General features: G+C 48.3%; 1 protein-coding gene across 1 annotated transcript in view; it reads right to left on the bottom strand.

Annotated features, from left to right (window-relative positions):
* Window positions 1-25,174, bottom strand: part of LOC146300816 (neural-cadherin) — a 95,315-nt gene that overhangs the window by 38,560 nt on the left and 31,581 nt on the right. The window contains exons 2-7 of the mRNA XM_084669743.1: window positions 13,325-13,513; window positions 10,815-11,040; window positions 9,134-9,338; window positions 6,533-6,644; window positions 2,119-2,368; window positions 511-653 (exon numbers count right to left, since the gene is read on the bottom strand). Of these exons, the coding sequence (XP_084525869.1) occupies window positions 511-653; window positions 2,119-2,368; window positions 6,533-6,644; window positions 9,134-9,338; window positions 10,815-11,040; window positions 13,325-13,513 (1,125 nt within the window). The remainder of the gene's footprint in view (window positions 1-510; window positions 654-2,118; window positions 2,369-6,532; window positions 6,645-9,133; window positions 9,339-10,814; window positions 11,041-13,324; window positions 13,514-25,174) is intronic.

Below are 25,174 nucleotides of genomic sequence, written 5' to 3'. Positions count from 1 at the left end.
TCTACACTATTCTGAAGTCACGTGTTTTCAGGTTGGCTCACTGAGGAGAAAAGACTGGGCATCCCACCTGTGATTGTGAAAGCAGTGAATACCCATCATTCAGTCGAAGCCGCGCGCATGTACATTTACAGTAGTCATTAGCAGACGCTCTTATCCAGAGCGACTTACAGTAAGTACAGGGGCATTCCCCCCACGGCAAGTAGGGTGAAGTGCCTTGCCCAAGGACACACCTCATTTGCATGGACGGGAATCGAACCAGCAACCTTCCGATTACTATCCCGATTCTCTAACCGCTCAGCCACCTGACTCATTTCGGCTTGTGTGGAATTCAGAGACTCTGAGTTCCAGCACTGGTCCGGAGCCCAGGCTCAATACCTTCCTCTCACACTCCGGTGTCATCCACGACAACAACCAGGTGTACCACATCAACACAGTAGTCAATCTGAACGACCAGCTCCGCGCGTCTGCGCGTGTGTGAGGAGAGAACACGAGCGTTCCCCTGCGCCCCACCTTTCTGGTTGTCCAACTCAAAGTTGCTGTCCTCGTTCCCCCCCGTGATGGCGTAAGAGACGCCGTCGCCGTCCGGGTCCTTGGCGTGGACGATGGCCACCAGCGTGTCGGGGCCGGCGTCCTCCGAGAGGAAGGTCTTATACCTGGGGGGGAGAGAGGGGGGTCAGGGGAGGGTGGAGGAGGGATGGGGGACGGAGAGGAAGGTGGTGGTGGTGGAAAGGGGGGGAGGGGGGAGGGGGAGGAAGGGATGGGGAGGAAGGGATGGGGAGAAGAGACATTCAACACAAAGTCTTCGTTGAATACATTTTGAGAAACAAATCCTGGACGGCCAGTCAAACAAAACAAAGCTGTGGAAACAAAAGAGAATTGTGGCAGGGCGAAAGAGAGAATTATAGAGATGGAGAGAGATAGAAAATACTGTGAGGCAGAGGACGAGAGAGAGAGAGACAGAGATGGAGAGAGAGAGAGAGAGAGAGAGAGAGAGAGAGAGAGATGGAGAGGGAGAGAAGGGAGGTACGGATGGACGGAGAGAAAACCCACTCGTTCGGGAAGATCCCCAAACCACACCATCTGTTCCCCTCCCCAGCCCTCTGAAGTGGCTCCTCTGACGCCCCTAGCCTTGCCCAGCCCCTGAGAACACACACACTCACGCACACTCACGCACACACACCCTCATTTGCATACACACAATCACAAATGCACACACACCCTGAAATGTGCACATACACAGACAATACATACACACGCGCAACCCCCTCCCCCCCCACACACACACCTACACACACACACTCCCCCTTTCCCTCTCTCTGCCCATGTTTAATTGATCCGTCTCTTCCCCACCCAACAGTGCTGTGGTCTGGACAAGCGTGCTATCCGGTACTACAGCAGCATGGCTGGCCTGCGCTTCAGCTAGACGTCATGCCAGTGTGCCAGTGCTGGCACGCTGAGAGGATTTCTCCTCGTCTCCAAATGGCTGTCCCTGCTCACGGCGACGATGGCTGAATGCCACCTCCCAGGACTGGACGTTGAGAGAAAAAGAAGCGCGTGTGCTGTGCGTGCGTGCGGCGTCTGCGATGCGCGTGTGCAACGTGCTCGCATGTTTGGCTGTAAAAAAGAGATGAGGCAAGGGAAGGAGCGAGAGCAACCACCAGAGGCGGGGGGGGGGAGAAAGAGAGAAAGCGAGAGGAGAGGGAGGAAGACAGAGAACGCGGGGAGCTTGGGAGGGTGGGGTGTCATGGAGGACAGGGAGGTGAAGACGCGGAGGGGAGATGCTAACGAGGGGGTAATAATAACTTTCCCAGTCAACGCTGCTCAGGGTGCAAACAACGCACAGGTGAGAGAGTGAGAAGACGAGAAAAGAGGGGGGGGGGGGAGAGGAGAAAGTGTGCAAGGGAGAGTGAGGAAGAGGGAGGTGACAGACAGAGCGTGGGAGTGGGAGAGGAAAGAGGGAGACGCAAATAAAAGGGGAAAGAAGCACAATAGCTAAAAGATTGTTTTTGAAACGATGGAGAGGGGTGACTGGGGATGGAGGGATGGAGACCGAGATTAGCAGGGATGAAGACTGACAGAAGGAGGGATGAAGACCGAGAGAAAGAAGGATGGACCTACACAGTCTGGGAGAAGACGGGACACTCGTCGTTGGTGTTGGCCATCCGAATGCGTATGGAGGCGGTCCCAGTGCGTGGCGGAGTCCCGTTGTCCACGGCAACCACCACAAACTCGTACATGTGATTGGGACGTTCGTAGTCCAGCCTCTGGCTCGGACTGACCACGCCCCTGGAAGTGATGTCAAAGTCCGGACTCTGGATGAAGTAGGACAGCTCGGAGTTGAGACCTGTGTCGCAGTCGCGAGCGAGGACTGGACGAGAGCAGGAAGATCATCATCACCACCATCATTATCACCATCATCATCATCATCATCATCATCACCATCACCACCATCACCACCACCATCACCATCATCACCACCATCATCATCATCATCATCACCATCATCACCATCACCATCATCATCATCATCACCATCATCATCATCATCATCATCACCACCACCGCCACCATCACCACCATCACCATCATCATCACCATCATCGTCATCACCACCACCACCATCACCATCACCACCATCACCATCATCACCATCATCATTGTCATCATCATCATCATCATCATCATCATCATCATCATCCCCATCATCATCATCATCATCATCATCATCATCATCATCATCATCACCATCACCACCATCATCACCACCATCACCACCATCATCATCACCATCATCATCATCACCATCATCATTGTCATCATCATCATCATCATCATCACCATCATCATCATCATCATCATCATCACCATCATCATCATCATCATCATCATCATCATCACCATCACCACCATCATCACCACCATCACCACCATCATCATCACCATCATCATCATCACCATCATTAGTACAGGAAAAATCTCACACACAAGGCCTACTCACAAATCCTCAACCACAACCACACACGCCCCCCCTATAGCTGCACAAACTTTAAATGTAAACGACAACCATGTCTGCAGGACCCCTGTGTGTGTGTGTGTGTGTGTGAGGAGTGTGTGCTGCAGCTCAGAAGCCATCTGCTGTGGACTGCTGTTGACGGGTCTAGATCAAACAGGCCGTCTTCAGCAAGGCTTTGCTGTCATTAGGCATGGAGCCAAAGCTGAGTCCTTACGAATGACACCTTCAGGCCCACAGTGTGTGTGTGTGTGAGTGTCTCTCACACACACACACACACACATATTTATGTTTTATGCACACAAGCACACGCGTTCCCTCATGTTCCCTCACCCACGCTCGGACACAATACGGCTGCTCGGGATGCTAGGACGTCACAGATGTGGCCATCCAACACAGGCCCACTTGGGCCAACGGGTTTTTCCTCAGCAATTCTTTGCTTCACGGCTCTTTTGATATCCCTTCTGAAAACTCTGGTTCCCTCTGCTCTTCAAAGTGTCCGTCCCTCTCACGCTGTGCGGTTTGGAAGCCGGTTTGCGAGTCACTCGTCCGTGTGTGAGCGAGTGTCAGTATGTGCGAGACGGTGTCATTGTGTGTGTGTGTGTGTGTGTACCTATATACGTGTACAGTTTTGGGTCCCACAAGTGTGTGTGTGCAGCTCATGTGTGCATAAGCAGGAGCTCGAGAGCTTCAGGCCAGGACAGACATGGATCATCAAATATACACCAGCTAATATAACATCTCTTCAGGCCGCCTATTAGCATTGTTCATGAATAGACACGAGCACTGAGATTGCAGGAGAGGCGGAATTAAATATAGAAGGAAAGACAAGGAGTACTGTGGCTGTGGGGGGCAATACACACAAGAGATCTGTGCCTGTGTGTGTGTCTGTGTGTGTGTGCGTGTGTCTGTGTGTGTGTGTGTGCGCGTGTCTGTATGTAGATGGAAGTGTTTGTGAGATCTGTTGCTATGCACACAAGCACACATGTTCCCTCATGTTCCCTCAGCCATGCCCGGACACAACACGGCTGCTTGTGTCCGGCTGCTGACCAAACATGGATGTTTGGTCTCGGTCTTTGTGTGTGTACGTGTGTGTTTGTGTGTGTGTGCGTGTGCGTTTGCGTGTCTGGGGTTGAGTGAGTGTGGGGGAGACGGAGGGGGAGTCAGAAGGGTTGCCTCAGTGGTAAAGTGTGTGCTGGCCAAGATGTTGTGTGACTGGTGAGACAGACGGGTCTCTCTCTGTTACTATAGCTCCTATCAAGAAACAGGACCCAGTATGTGGACCAATCCTGAAGCCTGACACATCAACTAATATCCAGAAAATTCTGTTTTTTTGTCATTAGTGTGTTTATTGGACCTTAAAACCTGCTGTATCATATTTGATACATACATTTTCAACACGATTTTACTATAAAATAACATTAAGCAATTATAGGCTGCTTCAACACAGTAAATATTCATAATGAAAAATCAGAAACACTATAAATGTTATTCTTACTGTAACTTTTTCAAAATTAGCAACGATCGTCCCTGCCGAAAACGAACGAGTCACTTCGTGATGGCGGCCATTTTGGAAATGGTATTTAAATGCCTGATACTGCCTGTAGTGCATTGAAAATCTACCAATTGGCAGAACACATATCTAGGATCGTTTGCAACAGGTTTTTTTGGGAAAGTATTGCTAATGATAATGACGTAGAGGTCTCTGAAACTCATGTATCAAATATGATACAAATGGCATTACAGGGTTAAGGTAGATAGCAAAGATAATCTCACTTTCTCTTTGCCCTCTCTCCTCTCTCTCTCTCTCTCTCTCTCTCTCTCTCTCTCTCTCTCTCTCTCTCATTTCTCCCACTCTTCCCCTCCTCTGTTTCTCAGCACTTTCTCTCCTTCACTCTCTCCCTCTTTCCCAATTACAAGTTCTCCCTTTTATCTCTCTCCTTTTTTCCCCATCTTATTTCTTCCGTCACTTCTGTCTCCTTGCCTGCCAATCAAATGTTCAGCATTAAGACTTGAGATGTGTGTGTATCTGTGTGTGCGCGGGTGTTTGAGTTGAGAGATGCCCATGCAAGGAACCAATTCTGTCAGGGTTTCTTAAAATACATACACAACACACACTCTCTCTCTCTCTCTCTCTCTCTCTCTCTCTCTCTCTCTCTCTCTCTCTCTCTCTCTCTCTCTCTCTCTCTCTCTCTCTCTCTCTCTCTCTCTCTCTCTCTCACACACACACACACACACACAGTTTGTATGCAACCAGAGCACGCATCGTGTGAGTGAGCGACAAAGAGCGACAGGCATGTCTGTCGACGTGGCGATATGCAAAAAAGCTGCATATTCACCATAATTGAATTTTCATAAGCACGCAAACAAATTCACACATCCCAACGCCACAATACACCCCCCCCCAACACACACACACACCAACGCACAAACAAACACACACAGACACAGTCCCATGCCAGCTTGTGCATCTGCTTCAGAAAGCCGCGGACACTGGATCATCCTGTCTTACATCCGCCCCTTCTCTCTCTCTCCCTTTCCCTCTCCCTCTCTCCCTCACCCCCTCTCTCTCTCTCTCTCTCTCTCTATCTCTCTTTCTGTTCTTTGCTTCTGAAGAGAACAAAGGCAGAATTAAAGATGGGTAACCGTTCGGGTCACTGTGGCATGCATATAGTCACTCACTCACTCACTCACACACACACACACACACACACACACACACACACACACACACACATACACACAAAGGGGGTATTTTCTTCTCCCTCTGATCCGGTGAGCTCAAAGTGGGGGATATTGTTCTCCTGCACCCCCAGAGAGGCTAGATGTTAGCGATTAACACTGACAGTTTCCTACTGAGTTGGAGCCATCACTGCATGCTAAGCAGTTAGCTGGCATCGCTGGGTCCTTATGTTAATGTTGTCCATGGACTTCCAGTCATAAAAGAACACAGGAGCAAAATGCTGGATTCACACGTGCGCCACAGTGGAAACTCTTCCATCCCACCCCAAACACATGCACACACACTCACACACACGCACACACATTTGGATGCACGCAAGCACTTGACACACGCACACACACTCCCCACCCCACTGACACACACAAACACATATCGCTGTCCACAGACACACACACACACACACACACACACACACACACACTTCCATCCCCACTGAAACACACACACTATTCCATCACCTCCCACAAATGCAGACATGCAATTCTATCTTAACTCCAGCAGTGTTGGCCACCCCCCTTTATCGAGGGCCCCAGCCTGACCACAGGGGTCCGTTGTGTGAGGGAGAGTTGGAGATGTTCCATTAGACTGATAGGATCAGGGCCAGGGCAGCCACAGTGATAAGACCAGACTGTTCTATTAAGGCTAGTGGTTCCTGGAGGTCAGTCTCTCCTCAGTGTGTATATTTGAGTGTGTGTTTGAGTGTGTCTTGATACAGTCAGTGTGTATTGTGATAGACAGGCGCCCCAGCCAAACACACACACACACACACCGTACCGTACCTTGCAGCAGTGAGGAGCCAGGCGGGGTGGCTTCGGGGATGTTGTCCCTGCTGTAGATGGAGTGGAGGAACTCTGGGGTGCAGTCGTTGTCATCAGTGATGTGGACCACCACCTGCAGGATGCGGAGGGGAGAAGGTGTGAGTGTGTGTGTGTTTCAGCGAGCGTCCCCAAGATGATTGAGGAAAGGGATTCTTTAAAACATCCAATTTGATTGTGTGTCCGTTCTGTGTGTGTGTGTCTCCAGTAAAGGTGAGTGTAACCAAGATGAGTTAGGAATGTGTCACTGTTCGGCTTACAGGTGTTCTTTCGTTGTGGGGTTTTCTTCGCTCTATGAGTGTGTGTGTGTGTGTGTGTAAGGGTGCCAGTGCAGCGGTGGGCTTTCTGGGGCGTGCTGGCAGGGTTCATGTGAATGAGTGCGTGGGAGGGCAGCGGGAGTCAGCCACAGCTGCAGCCCCCCGCCCCTGCCACCCGACCCCCCACCCCTCCTGAGCCACCCAACCTCCGAGGCTGAGAAGAGCACAAGATGTGTCAGCGCGTCTGAGTGTGCGTTGCGCGCGCGTGTTGAAAAGACAGGAAAAGAGGCATGTGTAATTGCGCAGGCCTTTCGTGTTCTGTATTTCTGATTTGTGTTTGTCACATCAAGTATTTGTGATAATAGGTGCTGGTACAAGGGCTTAAGGAAGATTTAAGAGAGATGAGGAATAAAGAAGCAGGGAGCAGGGAGTGAGCGAAAGAGAGAGAGAGAGACGAGGAGAGAGAGAGGGAAAGAGAGAGACGAGGAGAGAGAGAGAGAGAGACGAGGAGAGAGAGAGAGAGACGAGGAGAGAGAGAGGTGCATGTCAGCTTCACTTCTTCATGTCTCGCCAGCGAGGAGATGGCTGTTCCACTTCACGCGTTGGTCCCACAGGCTAATGTTAATGATAGCACACGAAGGAGGTGGGGGCGGGGGGAGATGGGACGTGAGAAAGAGAATAGAAAGGTTGAGAAAGGGAGGAAAAAATGACAAAAGAGGAAAATCCAGAAGCAAAGAAAACAAGCAAGGGAGAAATTTTAAAGAAGGAAATAAACAGGGAGAGACAGCAACTCTCGAGAAAGAGAAACACTGACAGAAAGAGTGAGATCGAGAGAGAAAGAGAGGGCCAGAGAAACAGAGAAATAGAGGGAAAAGAAAAATAACGTGAGAGAAAGAGAAATGAAGAGAGAACCATGCAGAAAAAAGGGACATGAAGAGACCAGGAGAGAGAGAGAGAGAGAGAGAGAGAGAGAGAGAGAGAGAGAGAGAGAGAGAGAGAGAGAGAGAGAGAGAGAGAGGATTGTGGTGCTAAAGCCACAGATGGTGAGAGGTTTGAGTAGAGGGAGGTGACCATGACATGTGCCCAGCTTTCTGACAGATTGCAGAATGTGTGAGTGTGTGTGAGTGTGTGAATGTGTCCCATATATGTGTGTCTGAGCGTGTAGCCAATGAGGCCCAACTAGAGAGCTCAATCAGCAAATGGGAGCATCTGCCAAACAAAGATGGCCACCTCCCATGAAGCAATTCCAATAGTCCAGCTTCCAGTTTCCAGATCTCCTGCCTTTGATGGCCTATAATGCCTGGAGCCAGTGCTGGGGTCAGACCAAACACCTGTTTTCATTGAGGTAAAAGGTGCATTTCAATCTGGTTGACTTTACATAACACTCCAACATCAGGCCCCTATCCTCTCAATCAGTACCACTTATTTAATTAAATCCCAATTGTTCCTGATATTTTTAATTCATCCCTCATTTTTTTTCATCCCAATTTTCAATACACACCTCTCCATGTCAAATGCGCTAGTTGTATAAAACATTGAGCTTCTGTGTTCAAGTAGACTCAAGTGCTGAGTTGCTGAGTTGATATAAGAGCCAAAATCAAGATGAATGGATTTTCAATAACCAAAAGGAATCCATTTGCTTGCTGTCTTGCCACTTTTCCGACCCAAAGCTCATTCAAACCCTGTTTTATCCTATCCGGCCCACGCTTTCAACTAGCAAAGACGATAATTTTTTGGAATGCTATATATAATGTGATGTTTAGATGGCTCATTATCCACAGTGCTATTCTGCTGTATTAACATCCAGGTGTTGTGCATGTTCATCTTTATTAAAGACATAATTTGTACCTGAACAGAGAACAACCACAAGCACTGCACACACATACCCTCTCTCTCACACTCACTCTCTCTCTCTCTCTCTCTCTCTCTCTCTCTCTCTCTCTCTCTCTCTCTCTCTCTTTCTCTCACACACACACACACACACACACGCACACACACACACGCACACACACACACACACACACACACGCACACACACACACACCCTTTAAGTGAATTAACCAGCCAAGCTGACAAGAGTGGGCCTCAGGGAGCTGGTGGAACAGAGGCTGTGGCGTGTGGAAGCTGACATCTGTGTAGGAGCAGGTGCGCACGAAGGTAAGCTCTGGCGCGGGCCGTTCGCGTGTTCGCGGCAGAACACACGTGCCCGCGCTCGGACGCGTCAGCGCGTGCGGCGTTTCGCGCTGACAGCGAGCGCCTCGTATCGCCCCCCCCCCCACCGTCCAACGTGTCGGATGTGTGCTTTTACCTCGGCCACCCCGCTGAGGCCGGTGTCGGGCTCGGAGGCCCGGACCTGCAGCGTGTGCAGCGTGTGTCCGCTCTCAAAGTCCACCAGGCGCGTGAGGCTGAGGGCGCCGCTCTCCTGGTTGACGGAGAACAGGTTCCCTGGGTTCACCAGCAGCATGTAGGACAGGGTCTTCCTCTGGAAGGAGATGGCCTGGACCACAGCAACTCTGGGGTGGGGGGAGGGGGAGGGAGGGAGGGTGGGCAGGAAGTGAGGACGTTAGGAGACAGGAAGGGATTTGGGTGGTTGTGATACAGGTGGTTCCTAGGATTACTTCCTACTGGACTCTGAAGATATTGATCAAAATAGATATTGCAGCAACAATTATTCAATTGGGGACGATTAGTGAACTGGACATTTGGCAGTCTTCAATGTCGAAGCTGCGCTACTATTCTTCTGAGGGTAGGTGGCTGCTGTAGGTCTCGTTTGCCTCCTTCGCAACATAATTTCCTTCTGAAGGTGAAATGGATCAGAGTTCAGTCCATCTTCAACGTAGAGTTGTCTGGTAAATAGGAGCTCAAACTAGCTTGGACAGATTCCAGTGACACATGGGTTCTGATATATCTGCTATCAGGTCAAGGGTGGTTTTATGTAGTCTATTTCTCTAAATAAATACATAGTACCTACCTAAGCTGAGCAAGTGTATTGTAAACCATTTTTTTGAAGTTACTCATCAATGGTATTAATGACAGCTAAAATAAGAAACCATCGCAAACATGCTTTATCCACGCTTAATCACCCTCCCACACGCAAGCACACACACATTCTTGCGGGCAGACTGTACACATGCACACACACACTCTCTCACACACACACACAGCACAGATGGGGGGGCATGGCAATTAATACAACATGCTCTTTTCGAACACCCTAAGGGAATGAGTTCACACACTTTGCCCTTCATATTTATCCAGAACTTTCTTTTAATAAATATTTGAATTTGCCACACTTTCAACCCTCCCGCTCTCCTCTCTGCTACACCCCGCACTGGGGGCGTAATGATGCATCTGTGTGTGTGTGTGTCCCCGCGCCGCCCCCTCTTCTCCCCCCACGCTCCTTCTGTCCCCCCCCCCCCCCACACGACCCACCTTTCTAACCCCCCTCCCTTCCCTCCCTCCATCACTCCATCCCTTGGTCTCATCCCTCCAACTCTGTTCCCTCGTCTCCTCTCCTGCTCCGCGGGCTGCGTCTTCTTGAGCACAGCGTGACACATAATGCAGAGGAATCAGCCGCGCTCACACCATCCTTTACGTTCCACTCTAATGAGCAGTAGAGGAGGCAGCTCGGATACACACTGAGGCACACACACACAGACTGACACACGCGCACACACACGTAGGCACACACGCAGACTCACACACACTTAGGCGCACAGAGAGAGACTCGCACATGCTGAGGTACACACAGAGAGACTCGCGCGCGCGCGCACACGCGGAGGAACACACACGCATGAGTACACACGGCCACAGCGTAAAACACACGTCAGGACACAAGGATCCACTCTATGACTGACTGACTCACAGCAAGAAGGATGGACAGACACGCGGACAGACAGTGAGACCGACTGGCGGACAGACTGACTGACTGAAAAGCCCACACGCACACTCTCTCTCTTTCGGCCGCAAATACTGCACAGTGTACTCACGCCTGTCCCACTGGAGTATTCTCGGGCACGCTCAGTGTGTACGAGGTGTTGGTGAACTGCGGAGGGCGGAACCCTGCCAGGATGGCCACTGTTGCAGGGGGACCCTTCCTGCCTTGCGTGTCCACAGCCTGAAAGCGCATCACGTACTCCCTGCTAGGGGTCAGAGGTCGTCCCGTGGTCCTCACCTCCCCTGAGCTGCGGTCCACCTCAAAGGACTGCTCGCCACCTGGGTAGCGCGCAGAAACACACACACATTCATAACACAAATTGTTCATGTATGAAAGCATTTAGCTAAGACCTTTAAAGCTTTTAGTGACGCTTTAAAGATGATGATGATGATGATGATGATGATGATGATGATGATGAAACAAACGTTTTATTACGTTTCACCAAGATCATTGGTTGTGAGTAGTTTCGAGTAGTCAAAGGAATGTGTTGTGGGGCTGACATCAGCAAACCTTGAAAAAAGGATTCCCCAGGTGAACACACAAACAAGATAGAACTCTGGGGGTGCTCACAACCCAAGCCAAGGCTGTGGCCGTAAATATGTGTGCGCGTGACACTTGACTGACCAAATGAAGCCGAAAGGTTAAACACTGTCCATAGAGTCAGTGTGACAAGCGTCTGAACACGTTAACATCGACATCATTGCTTACGTCACTGCCATGTGTTGGAAGCAGTCGTGAAAGGCTGATACAAGTTGGCGATAGTTACGAGAACAAAAACAAACACGTTTTCCGTTCCTAACATGCAAAAATGTTGTTGGACGCTTGACAGATTTCATAAGAAATTAGCTCATTTTAACTAGAATTCAAACTTGAATTTTGAGACAACTTTCAAATTTTACATCCAAAGATACTACTGGGGGCTCAGGGCTGGACTGTGTGTTTGTTTGTTTGTGTGTGCAGGCAGGGGGCAGAGATGTAGGACCCTTCTGCCAGCTGTGACATGGTGTGTGTGTGTGTGTGTTTCCAGTTAGTGAGTCTTTCCAGAGGACAGGGTCATCTTAACCCCTTTTCCCCTCTGGGCACTAGTAGCAATGGAAAATGGAAGTTCAGGGTCGTTCAGCTAGCCACAGCTGCATCCGCCTTGTCACTCACTTTGGTGCTATTTTAATTCCTCTCCTTTCAGCACTTCCATTGCCATGGAAACACCTATGCACTGTTCCAATTAATTGTATTTGTTTAATCATATAACGGATCCTATCTTCGGTCTTTGATACCATTCCAGGAAAATTAGTAATCATTCAATTATACACAATATTCTTTCAGCAAAGGCTGTCACTTAATATCAGCCCTTTTTTCTTACAGCCTTAATTTAGCCAAAAGATCCTCTTTGGCTATTTGAATAATATGATACACATGCATACCACTTACAGGAGAGATGGGGTTCGACTGAGACCCTCATTAGCACTCCAAAATACTCCGCTTTTTTCTCTTCCTTCTTTCCCAATTGCCACAATATAGTGCCGTCGGCTCCAGCATCCGCCCACCTGCCCTCTCCCAAAAGATTGTGATGCCCAAATCTAGGAGTCTTCAAAGCTCAGAGGAGCGATTAGCGATGTAACGCTCCTGTGTTCCGCACGCTCGCTAATGTGTTTACCCCCCATCTTTCTCTTTTTCTTTCTCTTTCTCTCTATCTCTCTCTTTCTCTCTCTCTATCTCTCTCTCTCCCACTCTCAATCTTTCTCCATCCCTCTCTTTTTTTCTCCCCCGCTGCCTGTAATTGAAATTCAACACAACCTTGGAAAAAAATAGAAAAGCAAATAAACAAAAACAAAATCAATATACAGAGCGCGGCGGCCTGCACCAGATGTTGGTGATAATTACCTCTGTCAGAGTGAATTCTTTTTTTGTGTGCGTGTCTGTGTGTTAGCGCTTAGCGTCTGAGGGAACTCATGTTAATTTGGTCTTGTTGCTCTCGCACTGACAGAATTGATTGATTTTTTTATTCGAGCTGTTTTCCCAAGCTGTTTTCCCTTGCCTCATCTCACTCACACAATAACAGAAGTTCAGACAAAACATTAACCTTCCATTAACTACCATGTAAATACATAGCAATACCTATAGTAACATATTTACAGTGACATAATAAATGCAGTTAGCCTACCCTTCAATTACGGTTAAATGATACAAATAACAGCTAAAGCACTTATTATCCTTCAGTCATTCTTATGGACTTACAGAAGTTACTATAGGTATTGCTATGTAGTTACATGGTAGTGAATAGAACCTTAACCTAGAGTGCAATCTTTGTCCTCATCCCTTCCTCCAAGCCTCATCATCCCTACCTCCCTTCCACAACTTCATGCGAAGTTCAAGTTTACTAATTCATTTGACTTATTGCATGAATTTAGGTTTAACATTGGATCGATAGAGATCACTGCACCTTTTGTATCCATCAGATGAGATTAAAAGATTTGGTTTGTGATCCTCAGAAAACCTATCATTACAGTAAGCTACCCACCCCAGCCAATCAAACATCCACTTCCTCGATTCTCAACCACTCACCATCCAGCAGCAAGAACTGGGCGTTCCCTAGGGAGCTGCCTCGCTGGCGGGCGGACAGGCGGTAGACCACAGAGCCGGGCGCTGCGTCGGGCCCCACAGAGCCAAGGTAGGGGTAGGGGAACATGCCCCACTGGAGATCAGCCAGGCTGGGCATGCTCAAGGTCAGCCTGCACAGGTACCACTCGTCACCTGCAGACAAGGACATGAGATGATGGTTAGCACTCAGGTTGTGGATATGGTTTCATTGTTTAATCACTGCTTCGGTTGGTGCAAAGATGACAACAACGCCACCAGCTTTACAGAGTACGGCGAGTCTTTATGAGTGCTTGTGAATCTTTACGTCCTCCATTTTATACGATTTGATCCTGAGCTGGGCAACGACAACAACAAAAAAGGTTAAATGACCAGCTAGGAGCCACCAGCAGTATCATTTTAACACCTGGCTTCTGTCTACCGCCTGCAGCTAATCACACCAGTACTGCGGCCTCTAGGGACTTTGTCCTCCAAACGCATCCATCCATCCTTTCAAAGTGTTTACGATCTGTGCCCCAATCTCCTTGATCTTATTTGCCGGCAGACATCCATTCGTCACCTTTCAGCGTGTGTCACCTTGTGTCCCCCCACCCACATGCCAGCCAAACCACCTGGATGCCAACGGGGGAGCCATTTTTGGGAACTAATCTTGTGGTCAAGACAAATAGCCCGCTGCAAAATGGCTGATGGAATTCTGCTTACTGCTTAAAGTGTAAGCAGGCATCCATCGTCTGAAACCATTGTTGCTTCCGCCCTAGGCCTGCCAACAATCAGAGAGAAGAACGACATTTCTGTTGCAAAGCCCATCAACCTTTCTGTTCTTTCTTTCTTTGTCGAAGCGTGTGTTTTTTTTTTTTAAGGATGGCGGCAAACTGAGAAAGAGGGGGAAAGAGCGAGACGGGGGGGACTAGAGAGAGAAGCGACAAGCAAACCCTCTCAGGCGCCTTCAAAAGATCAGAACAGACGAAACGACACGACCAGGGAGAGGGACTGCGACTCAAGTCTGAGAGACATACACAGATCTCCGTCAGTTTTCTTGTTCTGTCTGCAGAATTGTGGTTCCTGTTGTTTGCCATGTCTCCTCCGAGGAAGAGACAGCGACAAGCAGGAGGGAACTTCACATCTGAGACTCGGGGAAGAGATGGAGGGGGGAGAAGGAGGAGAGAAAGGAAAAGAGCGCGCCACTGTCTCCCTCCTTCCTGCCTTTCATATGCTCGCCTTTGGAAGTCTGTCAGCGGAGAGAGAAGGAGATAGAGGGAATCTGGAAGAGGAGGTGGGAGAGAGGGAAAGGGGCGGGAGGGTGGGGAGAAAGAAACAATGGAGGGTGGGGAAGATGTTGACAGCTCAAGGTGGCCGTTCCTAGTCTTGGTTTGATTTGTGGGGCATGGACTGTGATTTTGTACAGAATCTTGTTTGAAGGTATGCATCATTTGAAAACGTTTTCCATATAGACAACCTAGATATAATTACAAGGTTATTCAACAATATGGCAGATAGTCAACAGCTTCAAATATTCATAGAATTCAAAAGAGCATCTCAAATTGATTTCAATTTCCAGTGACATCTCTAATTCCTGTCCTGTTGTCTCTTCAAGTTGAGCAGACATTCGAAACACGACTGACATGCATATAACCTTAAGTTCACTTGTCACATTAGCCCTACTGCATAATGGATGTCTTAACCATGCAAATAAGACAGTTGGAACAAATCCATAATATGAACAAAAATACATATTCAAAACATGTCTGTCAGTATTTTGTTCAGGTTCGATGGTTTGATGTGAATTCCTTAACAAAACATTTATTAAAGTCACTATAATAGGCATTTATGATTGAGCAACTACAGCACACACTAAATATATGTCAGAACATGTGCCTATGATGCAAACAAATACATGACTGAGGGCTGGTTCAATGAACTTTATCCAATTAACTGCCCTAGGGGATGAAAAGCAAGAGATGATGAAGGAGGAGGTACAAAGGAAGGAAGGAAGGAAGGATCAAGAGGACGATGGTCACTGTCAAGGGATTTAACAACAGCCTCTTCTTACTGGTTACTTTCAGTATCAACACAATGCTACAACTGTTGCCCTTTACCATTACTACGAGCACAACTACTGATTCAACGTCACTGAAGCCTTACACCCTTCATCGCCATCAACTTCTTCCTCTCTCTCTCTTTTCTCTGCCACCTCCCCTTCTCCCTCAGACACTCCGCGCAAAACAAAAGCTACCTCATCACCCCCCCCCACCCCCTCATCACATTACTGTCTGCCTCATCAGAGGCTAAGCAGGGATTGAGTCGACAAAGCGGACAAAGGAAGCGGGGAGTGCTCCACACGTGTCCGTTTACGCCTCTCTAATCCCCGTAAGAAGTCGCCCCAGACACGTTAGGAACCTCACGGCTGTATAGTCATGCCCGCTGAGTCTGGAACTTAGTCCACCATGAGCCAGCTCCTCATTTGAATATCAATATGGACCGTGTCATGGATTGTTATGCAAAACGGGAACATTGACAAAAAAGGGGAGGGGGCTATTGTGTTTTGTTTGTGATGATACTGTTTCTTTCCCTCCCCACCCCTCGCTTCTTCCATCCTGACTCCATGAACGAGGAATTAGGAAGGCAGCCATGCAAGGGAGACTCATATAGACGTTGCAGAAGTAAGATTGACTGCAAGTGCGGAGCTTGGTGAGTCTGACATGGAACGATGACGCCCATCTGAGAGTTTGACTGGAGATGGGTCTGGGAAGTCGTCAGCGAGTAGTAAATGAACACGGCGAGATCAAACTCCGAGTCATGCTGTTGCTCTCAGTGTGGGTTATCAAGTAGACAAGTTTGGGAGCAGGTGTAAGCCATTTTCTGATTTGACCTAATGTGGGACTCATAATAATGTAAGTAATATGTCTGTAAAACAGGATGCTTAATGTTGGTGAGAAGAGAAGTTTGAAGAGATGTTTGTACCTTATTGTCTTCAAAGCCGTGTTTTGACAACTGAAAGGTAGATAGAGGCCAATAAAGTTGGATCCCCAACTATCATGTCTTACACATATGTATCCCTCTTGACCTCTCTCAGCCTCTCTCATGCCTGGAAGAGCTGTGTGTGTGTGTGTGTGTGTGTGTGATGTCAGGTGATGAAAGACACCCATCCGTGGGAGCGCTCCAGAGGGATCAGAGGTCTCACTGTTACCTGAGCCAGAGATGGACCACACAGAGGACAAAGGGTCACACTGAGATCACACACGACACACACACACACACACACACACAAAGAAACGCACAACGTCACTCATTCAGGAACACTGATAACACACAGTTTCCAACACACACAAAGCCCTCAGGGAAACTGCCTGGATGTGTGTGTGTGGGTCTGTGCGGATGTGTGTGTGTGAATGCTTGTGTGACTGCGTGGGATGCATCGCCTTGGTGACACCAAGAGCGCAGGTGTTCCCATGAGCACCGTTTCTGTGGCAGCAGGTTAAGTCACTGTGACATGTGAATACACACGCGGGCATCCCACATAATTGCCTGTCCTTGCTGGCCTTGCAGAAAGTCGACACTGTGTGTGTGTGCGTGACTGGTTCGGTTCAAATATGTCCTGTCTGTGTGAGTGTGTATGTGTGTGTGTGTGTGTGCACCAGCAATCTGAAAAGAGCCTCCTGTTTACGCGTGACTAACTACTCAATGATGTCGAGCTCACTGTTGTTCTGACGGCATGCATTTTAGTCGGCTATAATTAAGTTTTCAAATCAAGAGGGTTTGTTTCTTCTCAAACCCGGTGCAGCACATTGAAATTCCACAAGAGCGGAGCCTTCACAATGACAGGGTTAGAAGAGGCTGCAGGACAAAGGGGCAGGGAGGGAGAGAAGGAGGGAGGGAGGGAGGGAGGGAAGGGGTGAGAGGGATAGATGGAAGGGGGATAATGATTCATCGTGTTCTTCGCACTATACTTTACGAAAGCTTTGCACCCTTGACTATTCGATGGGCCACCACACCTTCCCTTTCGTTTTAATGAACCGCAGTTCCCATCGTCTTTGCATTGACGGTTTCGTCGACATCAGGTAATGGTGCACATCCTTCCCATTCATTACAGCTGATGCGTTGGACTCAAGATGAATCCATCCACTTCAGTGTGGGAAACGGATTGATCATGGCATGAAACCACACAGGTCCACTGTGTCATTTCACGTTCATCCCAGATTACAGGTAGTGAAGGAGATGGGGTTTTCTTAAGTCTTGTCCTTCTTCTGCGGCGGCAGCCATGAGAGGGTTTTTTTCTTCCTGGGATCAACAATGAGGGACCATCCACGTCTGTTCCTGGAGCTCAAACCCCTGCTCTCCATCTTCTCCCTGGGATCCAGTGGACTGAGGCGTGATGCATCCTAATTAATGATCTTATAGACTGGCCCACTTTCCCCTCTGAGCACACACACACGCAGCGACACACACACACACAGCCAGTCAGTCAGCCAACGTCCTGCAGGCACACTGTTAATTAAGCAGCATTTTTCACTCCTGATCGAGGGAGAGAGAGGAAGAGCGAGAGATGAAAGATAGAGGTAGAGGATAGACCCAGAGAGAAGGAGAGGTGGGGGAGAAGAGAGAAAGGACACAAAAACGCTTCTTCTTGTTGATTTTGCTCTGACACACACACAATCAGGCTTACGTGCACACACACACACATACAGACATACACACACAGCTGGCATTCTGTTTGAAAGTGGTCAACAGTGAAGCTGTTCCTCGTTCACAAAAATCGCCCATTTCCTCATATTTCACACTTGGCTGACTTTGAACGCCAAAACATAAAAATAATCTAGAAGTTTGCCTAAGCATGGCTAAGCAACACATGTTATGATGTAGATGCATGTAAATGCAGAACTCTGACATACCAGGCTGAGACGGCATGAATAAATAATACCATTGTCTCTGGTGACAGTGCAACAAAAACACTGGTATCCAGAAGTACAAGAAGGATTGAACAATATCTAGTGAATGTGCAGTGTGTGGTGTATATGGGGGGGGGGGGGGTGCAGACGAGCCTAAGGGCTTTCAATCACATCGCATAATGGCAAACTGAGTATCACGCACACACACGCACACACGCACACACACAAATACACACACAATCAATACAGAATGGGGACATACAGTATGGGCCACAGCTGCACATGGGGGTCACACACACACACACACACACACGAGGGGTCCATAAATATGACCTCACTGCACTAGTGCTGTCTGATTGGTCCATGACATTGGACTAGGCCTCCCCTGTGATCTGATTGGACTAGGCCTCTTCTGTGATCGAGTGAGGAAGTTGAACACGCATTACGACCCAGAGCACCATCCTGGGCAGTCCATGCCTGTCTGTCTGTCTGTGACGAGAGGCCCGCTGTGGCTGCACGAGCACCAACGTCATCCTTCACCACTTTGAGGACCCCAGCCACCCTGTGAGTGGGTGAGGGAGTCAGGCCACACTGACAGACTCGACATGAAAACTCAATTAGGGGCGTTCTGTGGTTTGGTGTGCATGGTGGTGGCGGTGGGGGTGGAGAATGATAAAAAGGAACACGGGAAGAGTTTGGAATTCAGGGAATCAAAAAGGCCTTTGAAGTAGAGGCCTGCCGATTAGGCCAGATGGCTCTTGTGTCTGTCCTCTCCTTCCCACTCATAACACGGAATGTGGGAATCAGGTACATTAAAGGCACAGTGTCTGGGTCAATGACCAGCCCTGGAGTACCTTTAGATCAGTACAGATACAGCTGATGGGAGGGAGAGAAGAGAAACATTTTGGTGGCTAAGACAAGAAGAAGCTCCAGAAGGCCATGTCGTCCTTCTCTCCCTGCTCCGCTACAGCGAGAGGCTCAGGCACAGTTGGGCTGGCACGCTCCTCCAGTCACGCCGGCGTCACGCCGGCACACTTAGTCAGCAACAGCTATGACTCCTCCCCAGATGGCATCGCCCTGGCAACGTGAGGTGCCAGCGCAACAAGAGCAATCACACAAGTTGACGTCACTCCAAATGTTTACATAAGCCAACCTAGCTATGAAATACCGTTTCCCCTGGCAACCCCCAGCAGCTAGAGCACCAGTCCTACTCATTAGCTGAATCTCACAGAACTTCATCGTAAATCTTGTTGTAAAAAAACGAAACAGACAAAACATTTGATAGCAGAATGATGTGGACTTTAGCAATGGAGACGCTTGCAATGGAGTATTACATTACTGTAGTATACTGTAGTATATAGACACCCATTCCACCCCATTGTGTTTATTTCAAGAACATTTCAGTTCACATTGTCCTATACTATGTAACCAGGCCAAAGGATTAACAGTCTCATTGCATTCCTAGTGCCGACTCCAAACTAAAGAACTCTATATCCGTACTTTGGGGTATGGATCCTCTTTCCTACTGAGGGCACTGGAAGTGTATGAACTCACCCTACTCAATATGGGGTTGGGATCGTGCCGATCCTGAGGATTTGATTCCTCCTTGCAACTCCCAGGGATAGAATCAATGGTTCTAGAGGAGTTTAGAGGATAGAGGGATGGAGAGTTGAACCAGAGGCAAATAAATCAAGTCTTCCGTCTTTGATGGTGAGAAGGAGGAAAGACTGTGGGGTGGGTTCTCTGATCTCTAAACCTTGACGTTGTGTGAAAGGTGGTCTGGAGAGAAAGTGCCGGAAAGGATGAGGATGTGAAATGGTAGAGATAGGTTGCCTATGGAGAAGTGAGATGGTACTCAATGAACCCCAAAGGATTATGCATGTAGACAGAGTCAAGCACCCACAAAGATCAACATAGAAATATCGGAATACCACATCGTTTTCATGCAAAGAATGGGACTTCTCATTAACTCTTTTCCTTCCTCCCTCCCTTTCATTCTATCCCTTCCTTTCTTTCTTTCTTTCTTTCTTTCTTTCCTTTTCTCTCTCTCTCTCTCTCTCTCTCTCTCTCTCTCTCTCTCTCTCTCTCTCTCTCTCTCTCTCTCTCTCTCTCTCTCTCTCTCTCTCTCTCTCTGTCTCTGTCTCTCTCTCTCTTCTCTCTCTCTCTCTCTCTCTCTCTCTCTATTCCGAATAGAAGACTTTAACCACTATCCCTTCAGTGTGCCTGACAGTGGATTTAAGAGCCAGTGATTAGTTATCAAATGTCCTGAGATACCTTCTCAATTCTGTCAGATTCCCAGCCAGGAGGATTTAAAAAGGGACTACAGAGTTTGAAATTGTCATTTTGTGTGTGTGTGTGTGTATCTAGTGTGTGTGTCTAGTGTGTATGGGGGGTCTGAGGGGAGACAAATCTACAGCATGCCATCGCGAGACAAGTGCGTCGGATGGTGAGCCTGGTTCTGTGAGAGTTCCGTCCAGAGATAAAACGAGAGAAGAAAGGGGTGAACATGAAAGAGATGATAAAACCATGCGAGGCTCTCTGTTCAGAACTGTACATAATAAAACTCTTCTTCTAAACTCTTTCAAAGTCACCTTTAAAGGGGAGACACAGGGAAGAGGGGGGGGGGGGGTAAGGAAGGGGTAAGTGAGAGAAAGTGATAGAGAGGAGAGAGAAAGAGGGATAGTCGGAGAGGACAAAGAAAGGCTTTGCTCTCGGTGGTGGTTCTTGTTCATCTGTTTTACGGTCTTTTTTTCTTTTCTTGAAACCTCAGTAGCCTCACAATCCATCTCTCCATAATTGAACACTTTCTTACGTCTATAGACGAAACCAACCTTGTGGAATTAGAATGAAATGACATATTCTAGATGTTTGGGACTGTCATCAAAGTCTGAATCGTCCACACAGAGCCCCACAGACTGTGAAGGAAAATACAGAGTGATCCAAAACATGGAAACTGTCAGCTAAATTATGAATATCTGAGGACTTTTGTCAGGCATTAAAAAATAAAAATAGTGAAAGTTTTATGTGGCAACTCATTCCTTATTGATGATCCATGTCAAGGAAGTTCTCCATACCGACAATAGCGTAAGTGTGATTAGGGAGAATGTGTGTGTGCATTTGTGAACCATCAACAGTCAATACTTTGATGTGATATGAGTATCAAGGTTGTTTGCACCCAGCGTCAAGGTTAGCGTTATGAAGACGGGTGTGAACTCCTGCTGTGCAATCACTCTTACACGCACTAACACCAACACACACACACACCCACAAACACATGCTTTTACACAGAAGCAGAGCCAATCTCAACTGCTCTCTAGGAGGTCCCCTTAGGTGAAATTAGTATGGGAATGGACCCTACCTACCCCAACATACACCATATGTGTGTGTGTGTGTGTGTGTATGCGTGCGTGTGTGTGTACACTCACTGATCGTGTGTTTGTGTTTTTTGATTGGTAGAGAGGTGGTCTGGCAGCCAAGGTGGGGAAAAGAAACAAACTTGTCTCTCTGACGCTGAAAATGTCATTGACTGAACAAAGCTACTGCTAGATTATCCTACTGCAGCCTCACTCAGCAAACTGGCTGTATGTCAGTGGATTTGATCTTAGATTGTATGTCTGTGTGATGTGTGTGTGTGTGTGTGTGCATGTCTGTGTTTGTGAATGTCTGTTCTTTGAGCATGTTCTTCGTTAGGAGACGTTCCCGCTGTCTTACTCTGTAGGGTGCCTGCATGTGTGTACATCAATGTGAATGCGTGCGTCTGTTTATGTGGTCATGTCTATGCATGCGTGTGTGGAACCTCTGATCTCTCACCACTAGCCATCATATGGAACAACAAAGACCAAACAGCATAGAAATAAAGCTGCCCTATGCCTAGCTGAGTACTGTACAAGTGTGTGTGTGTGTGGCTACAGCACGTGTGTGTGTGTGTGTGTGGAACTGTGCGTTCAAAGGCATACAGCGTATCTGTAGAACTGTCTTCATAAGGATGGGTATGTGAAAACGTGTGCACATTTGCCTTACTGCTGGTGTTTGTGGGTGTGTGACAGAGCGAGAGAGAGAGTGTTTATACACACAGGATGTGTAGGGGAAAGTGGATTGAGGGCAGTGGGGCGCACCAAAGCCAAGGCCCCTAACTATTTGCCATTCAGGTGAAATAGCCAGATTTTCTGCTCGAATGCTCCCGTATGAGAGTGGTAGGATCAATGCCCTGGGACCAATGGTGGCCTGCTGGGCTAGTCCGCACAACTAGGGGCTTCCCACGGACAAATGAAGGGGCATGTGAATGGCCATGTTTTCAAACATGGAATCGCACACTGCGGAACCTTATGAGAGCTGTTTTGTTTTGACGTGGGGGGACGGAACACTTGCGGTAAGAAGACAAAGTGGAGATCATGTTGGTCGCTGTAGGTGACCCCTGTCAAGCTGTTTATCCAGATTGTGTTTTAAAATCACGTGCTTGCTCAAATGAGATTTTGTCTCACCGGCATACACGCACGCGCGCACACACACAACCCTGTTGAACGGTGACATGGTCTTGCGATCAAAGAAGCCGATTAGCTCCATTGTTTGATTAAACAGCCAGCAGAGGCCATGTTGGAGAGAGTGCTAAGCCCACCAAAGAGCTTTTCAATATCACACAAGACCCTACTTATGGACTGGAACTCACAACAATAGTCCACAGGCTCTCCCAATTTGGATCAATTGTCCAGAGCCACCACTTTGGCTTACCCTCATTGAGGAAGGGATTGTCCTGGAAGCGCTTTTCCCTGAAGATGATGTGGGGAAACCACCACAATACGTCTGAGTTGGAGTTTGTTGCCCCGGGGGTGGGCGGTTTGAAAGCGCGCAGTGCACAGATCCTTATAAATCCATTGTCAGCCATTTTGAGCACCGCTGAAGAGATTATCTTCTTCCATCGAAGCTTTGGTAAAACCTGCTCCCTGTTGTTGTTGTTCTGTGGGTAACTCTGGCGTGAGAAGCACAGGGTGAAACTTCTTGTACTCAAACTCTCGTTCCAACTTGCAATTTACAATTTTTGGACTCGAGGTCCCTCTCACCTTCGCTTTCTCGCCCTCACTCTGCCTTTGATTCTTTTCTTTGCTTCTTTTAATTCTCACTCTGTTCACACCCTCTCTGTCTCTCTTTCTCTCTCTCTCTCTCTCTCTCTCTCTCTCTCTCTCTCTCTCTCTCTCTCTCTCTCTCTCTCTCTCTCTCTCTCTCTCTCTCTCTCTCTCTCTCTCTCTCTCTCTCTCTCTCTCTCTCTCTATTCTAGACTTTAATTTCCCCTCTATCAGTTTTGCTCATTATAGCCCTTGCTTTCTCTTCAATCTCTTCCAGTTCCTTCCCCATGATTATATTCGTGAAGTGAGTCAAAGCAGTTCCAACATTCTCTGTGAAGCTGTTCCACAGTGGACTTCAGTAGTATTATAGCAGAGGCTAATAGTTTGGTTTTACTAAACACTATGGTGGTGGAATGTAGTATATGGAACATGGAAAAACTGGGCTGAAGGCTTTTTCACAACAAAAGGCATTGGCTAACGCTACGCTAAAGTCCATCCTAAACTTGAAGGGGGAGTGGCTAACATTGTGCTAAGGGTGTTCTACAGTGCACTTGAATGGGCTAGCTAAAGCTAAGCTAATTGCTGTGGAAGTGCATGTGGGTGATTAAGCTCACAGAGGAGGGTGCCTGTTCCACTAATGAGAGCAGCTGTCGAGTTGTAGGACCCTTTGATAGTGTGGGGGAGTCACCATGTCCTAGAACCCCCCTGACACACACACACACACACACACACTCACGTTTAAATGTGCATGTAAGGGCACACATACACACGCTTGCTTGCGCTTACTTTCAAGTACATGCCTGCGCATGCACACACGCGTACACACACGCTGCTCCATTCTCCCCATGCTTCCTTCACCATAGCTGTCAGCTTCAATACGCTTCGAAACCTGTTCACCTTCTTCTCGCGATTTGGTCGACTTGATCCCTCGCTCGCTCGCTCGCTCGCTCCCCTCCTCTTCCCTTTCTTTGAGCTCTTCCTCTGATTTTGTCCTTCACCTGGTGTCACCTCGCTCTCTTTCTTTCACTTTGTGCGTTCTCATCCATCCATCCTCCGCTTGGAACCTGCCTTTATCACAGCCAAACCTTCTTCTTTCCACCTCTCTTCTCCCCATCTCTCTCTGCCTACTCTTCCTCTCCTCGGGTGTTGAACACCTGTCAATCAAACCTCTTCAACGTATGAAGTCTGGCACCAGCCACCCCAACCCTACTGGCTAGTCAGTAACCTCTTCACCTCTTTTTAAAACAAAGCTCAACCATTTCAAGTTGCAACTGGTCCAACGCTGGTTATCATGACACATTCTTTTACGTCCCCATGGCTGATGAAGTAGAATATAGTTTTTGTGCCACGGTAAGACAGTCTCCTACACTCTCCCCTCCTAGTCAAAGTGGACATTCAGACCCGATGGCGTTTCATAATAGTTTTGTTGCAGCGGCGCTGCTTTCTGACTCAACACCCGAACACGAGGCGTGGAAGGATGGAACTTAACGCCAGGGACACGGGCCGTGACTCAGCTGCGGGCATGCAGCGCTGGGGCCCGGTCGCAGCAGGCGGCCATGACGTGTCACCATCTGATCAGACAGAGGCGTTTCAGCGGCCTCCGAGGAGACAGAATATGCCGGAGATGGGGGCATTCTCAACTGCAGCTCAGATGTCACTGTTGCGCGTTGGTGACTGTTGAGGAGTTGACCGGTGGGGGGGATGATGGTGGAAAGGTAGTAGACATCGTCAATAAAACGTCTTGATCCTGAAGCAGGTTTCAACATGTTTTTGGTTTATTTTTGTTACTTGTTGTAGTCCTGCCTCTCTGTGGAGCACGTTGACCTGAGTGAGTTGAAGCAACAGCAGTCTCTGTTCTGGCTTGGGAAACC

The sequence above is a fragment of the Hypomesus nipponensis genome, chromosome 2 (genome assembly GCF_054491055.1).
Source record: "Hypomesus nipponensis isolate SF chromosome 2, ASM5449105v1, whole genome shotgun sequence".
NCBI lineage: Eukaryota > Metazoa > Chordata > Actinopteri > Osmeriformes > Osmeridae > Hypomesus > Hypomesus nipponensis.
The sequence above is the reverse complement of the archived record's forward strand: the minus strand, read 5'-3'. Positions and strand labels throughout refer to the sequence as shown.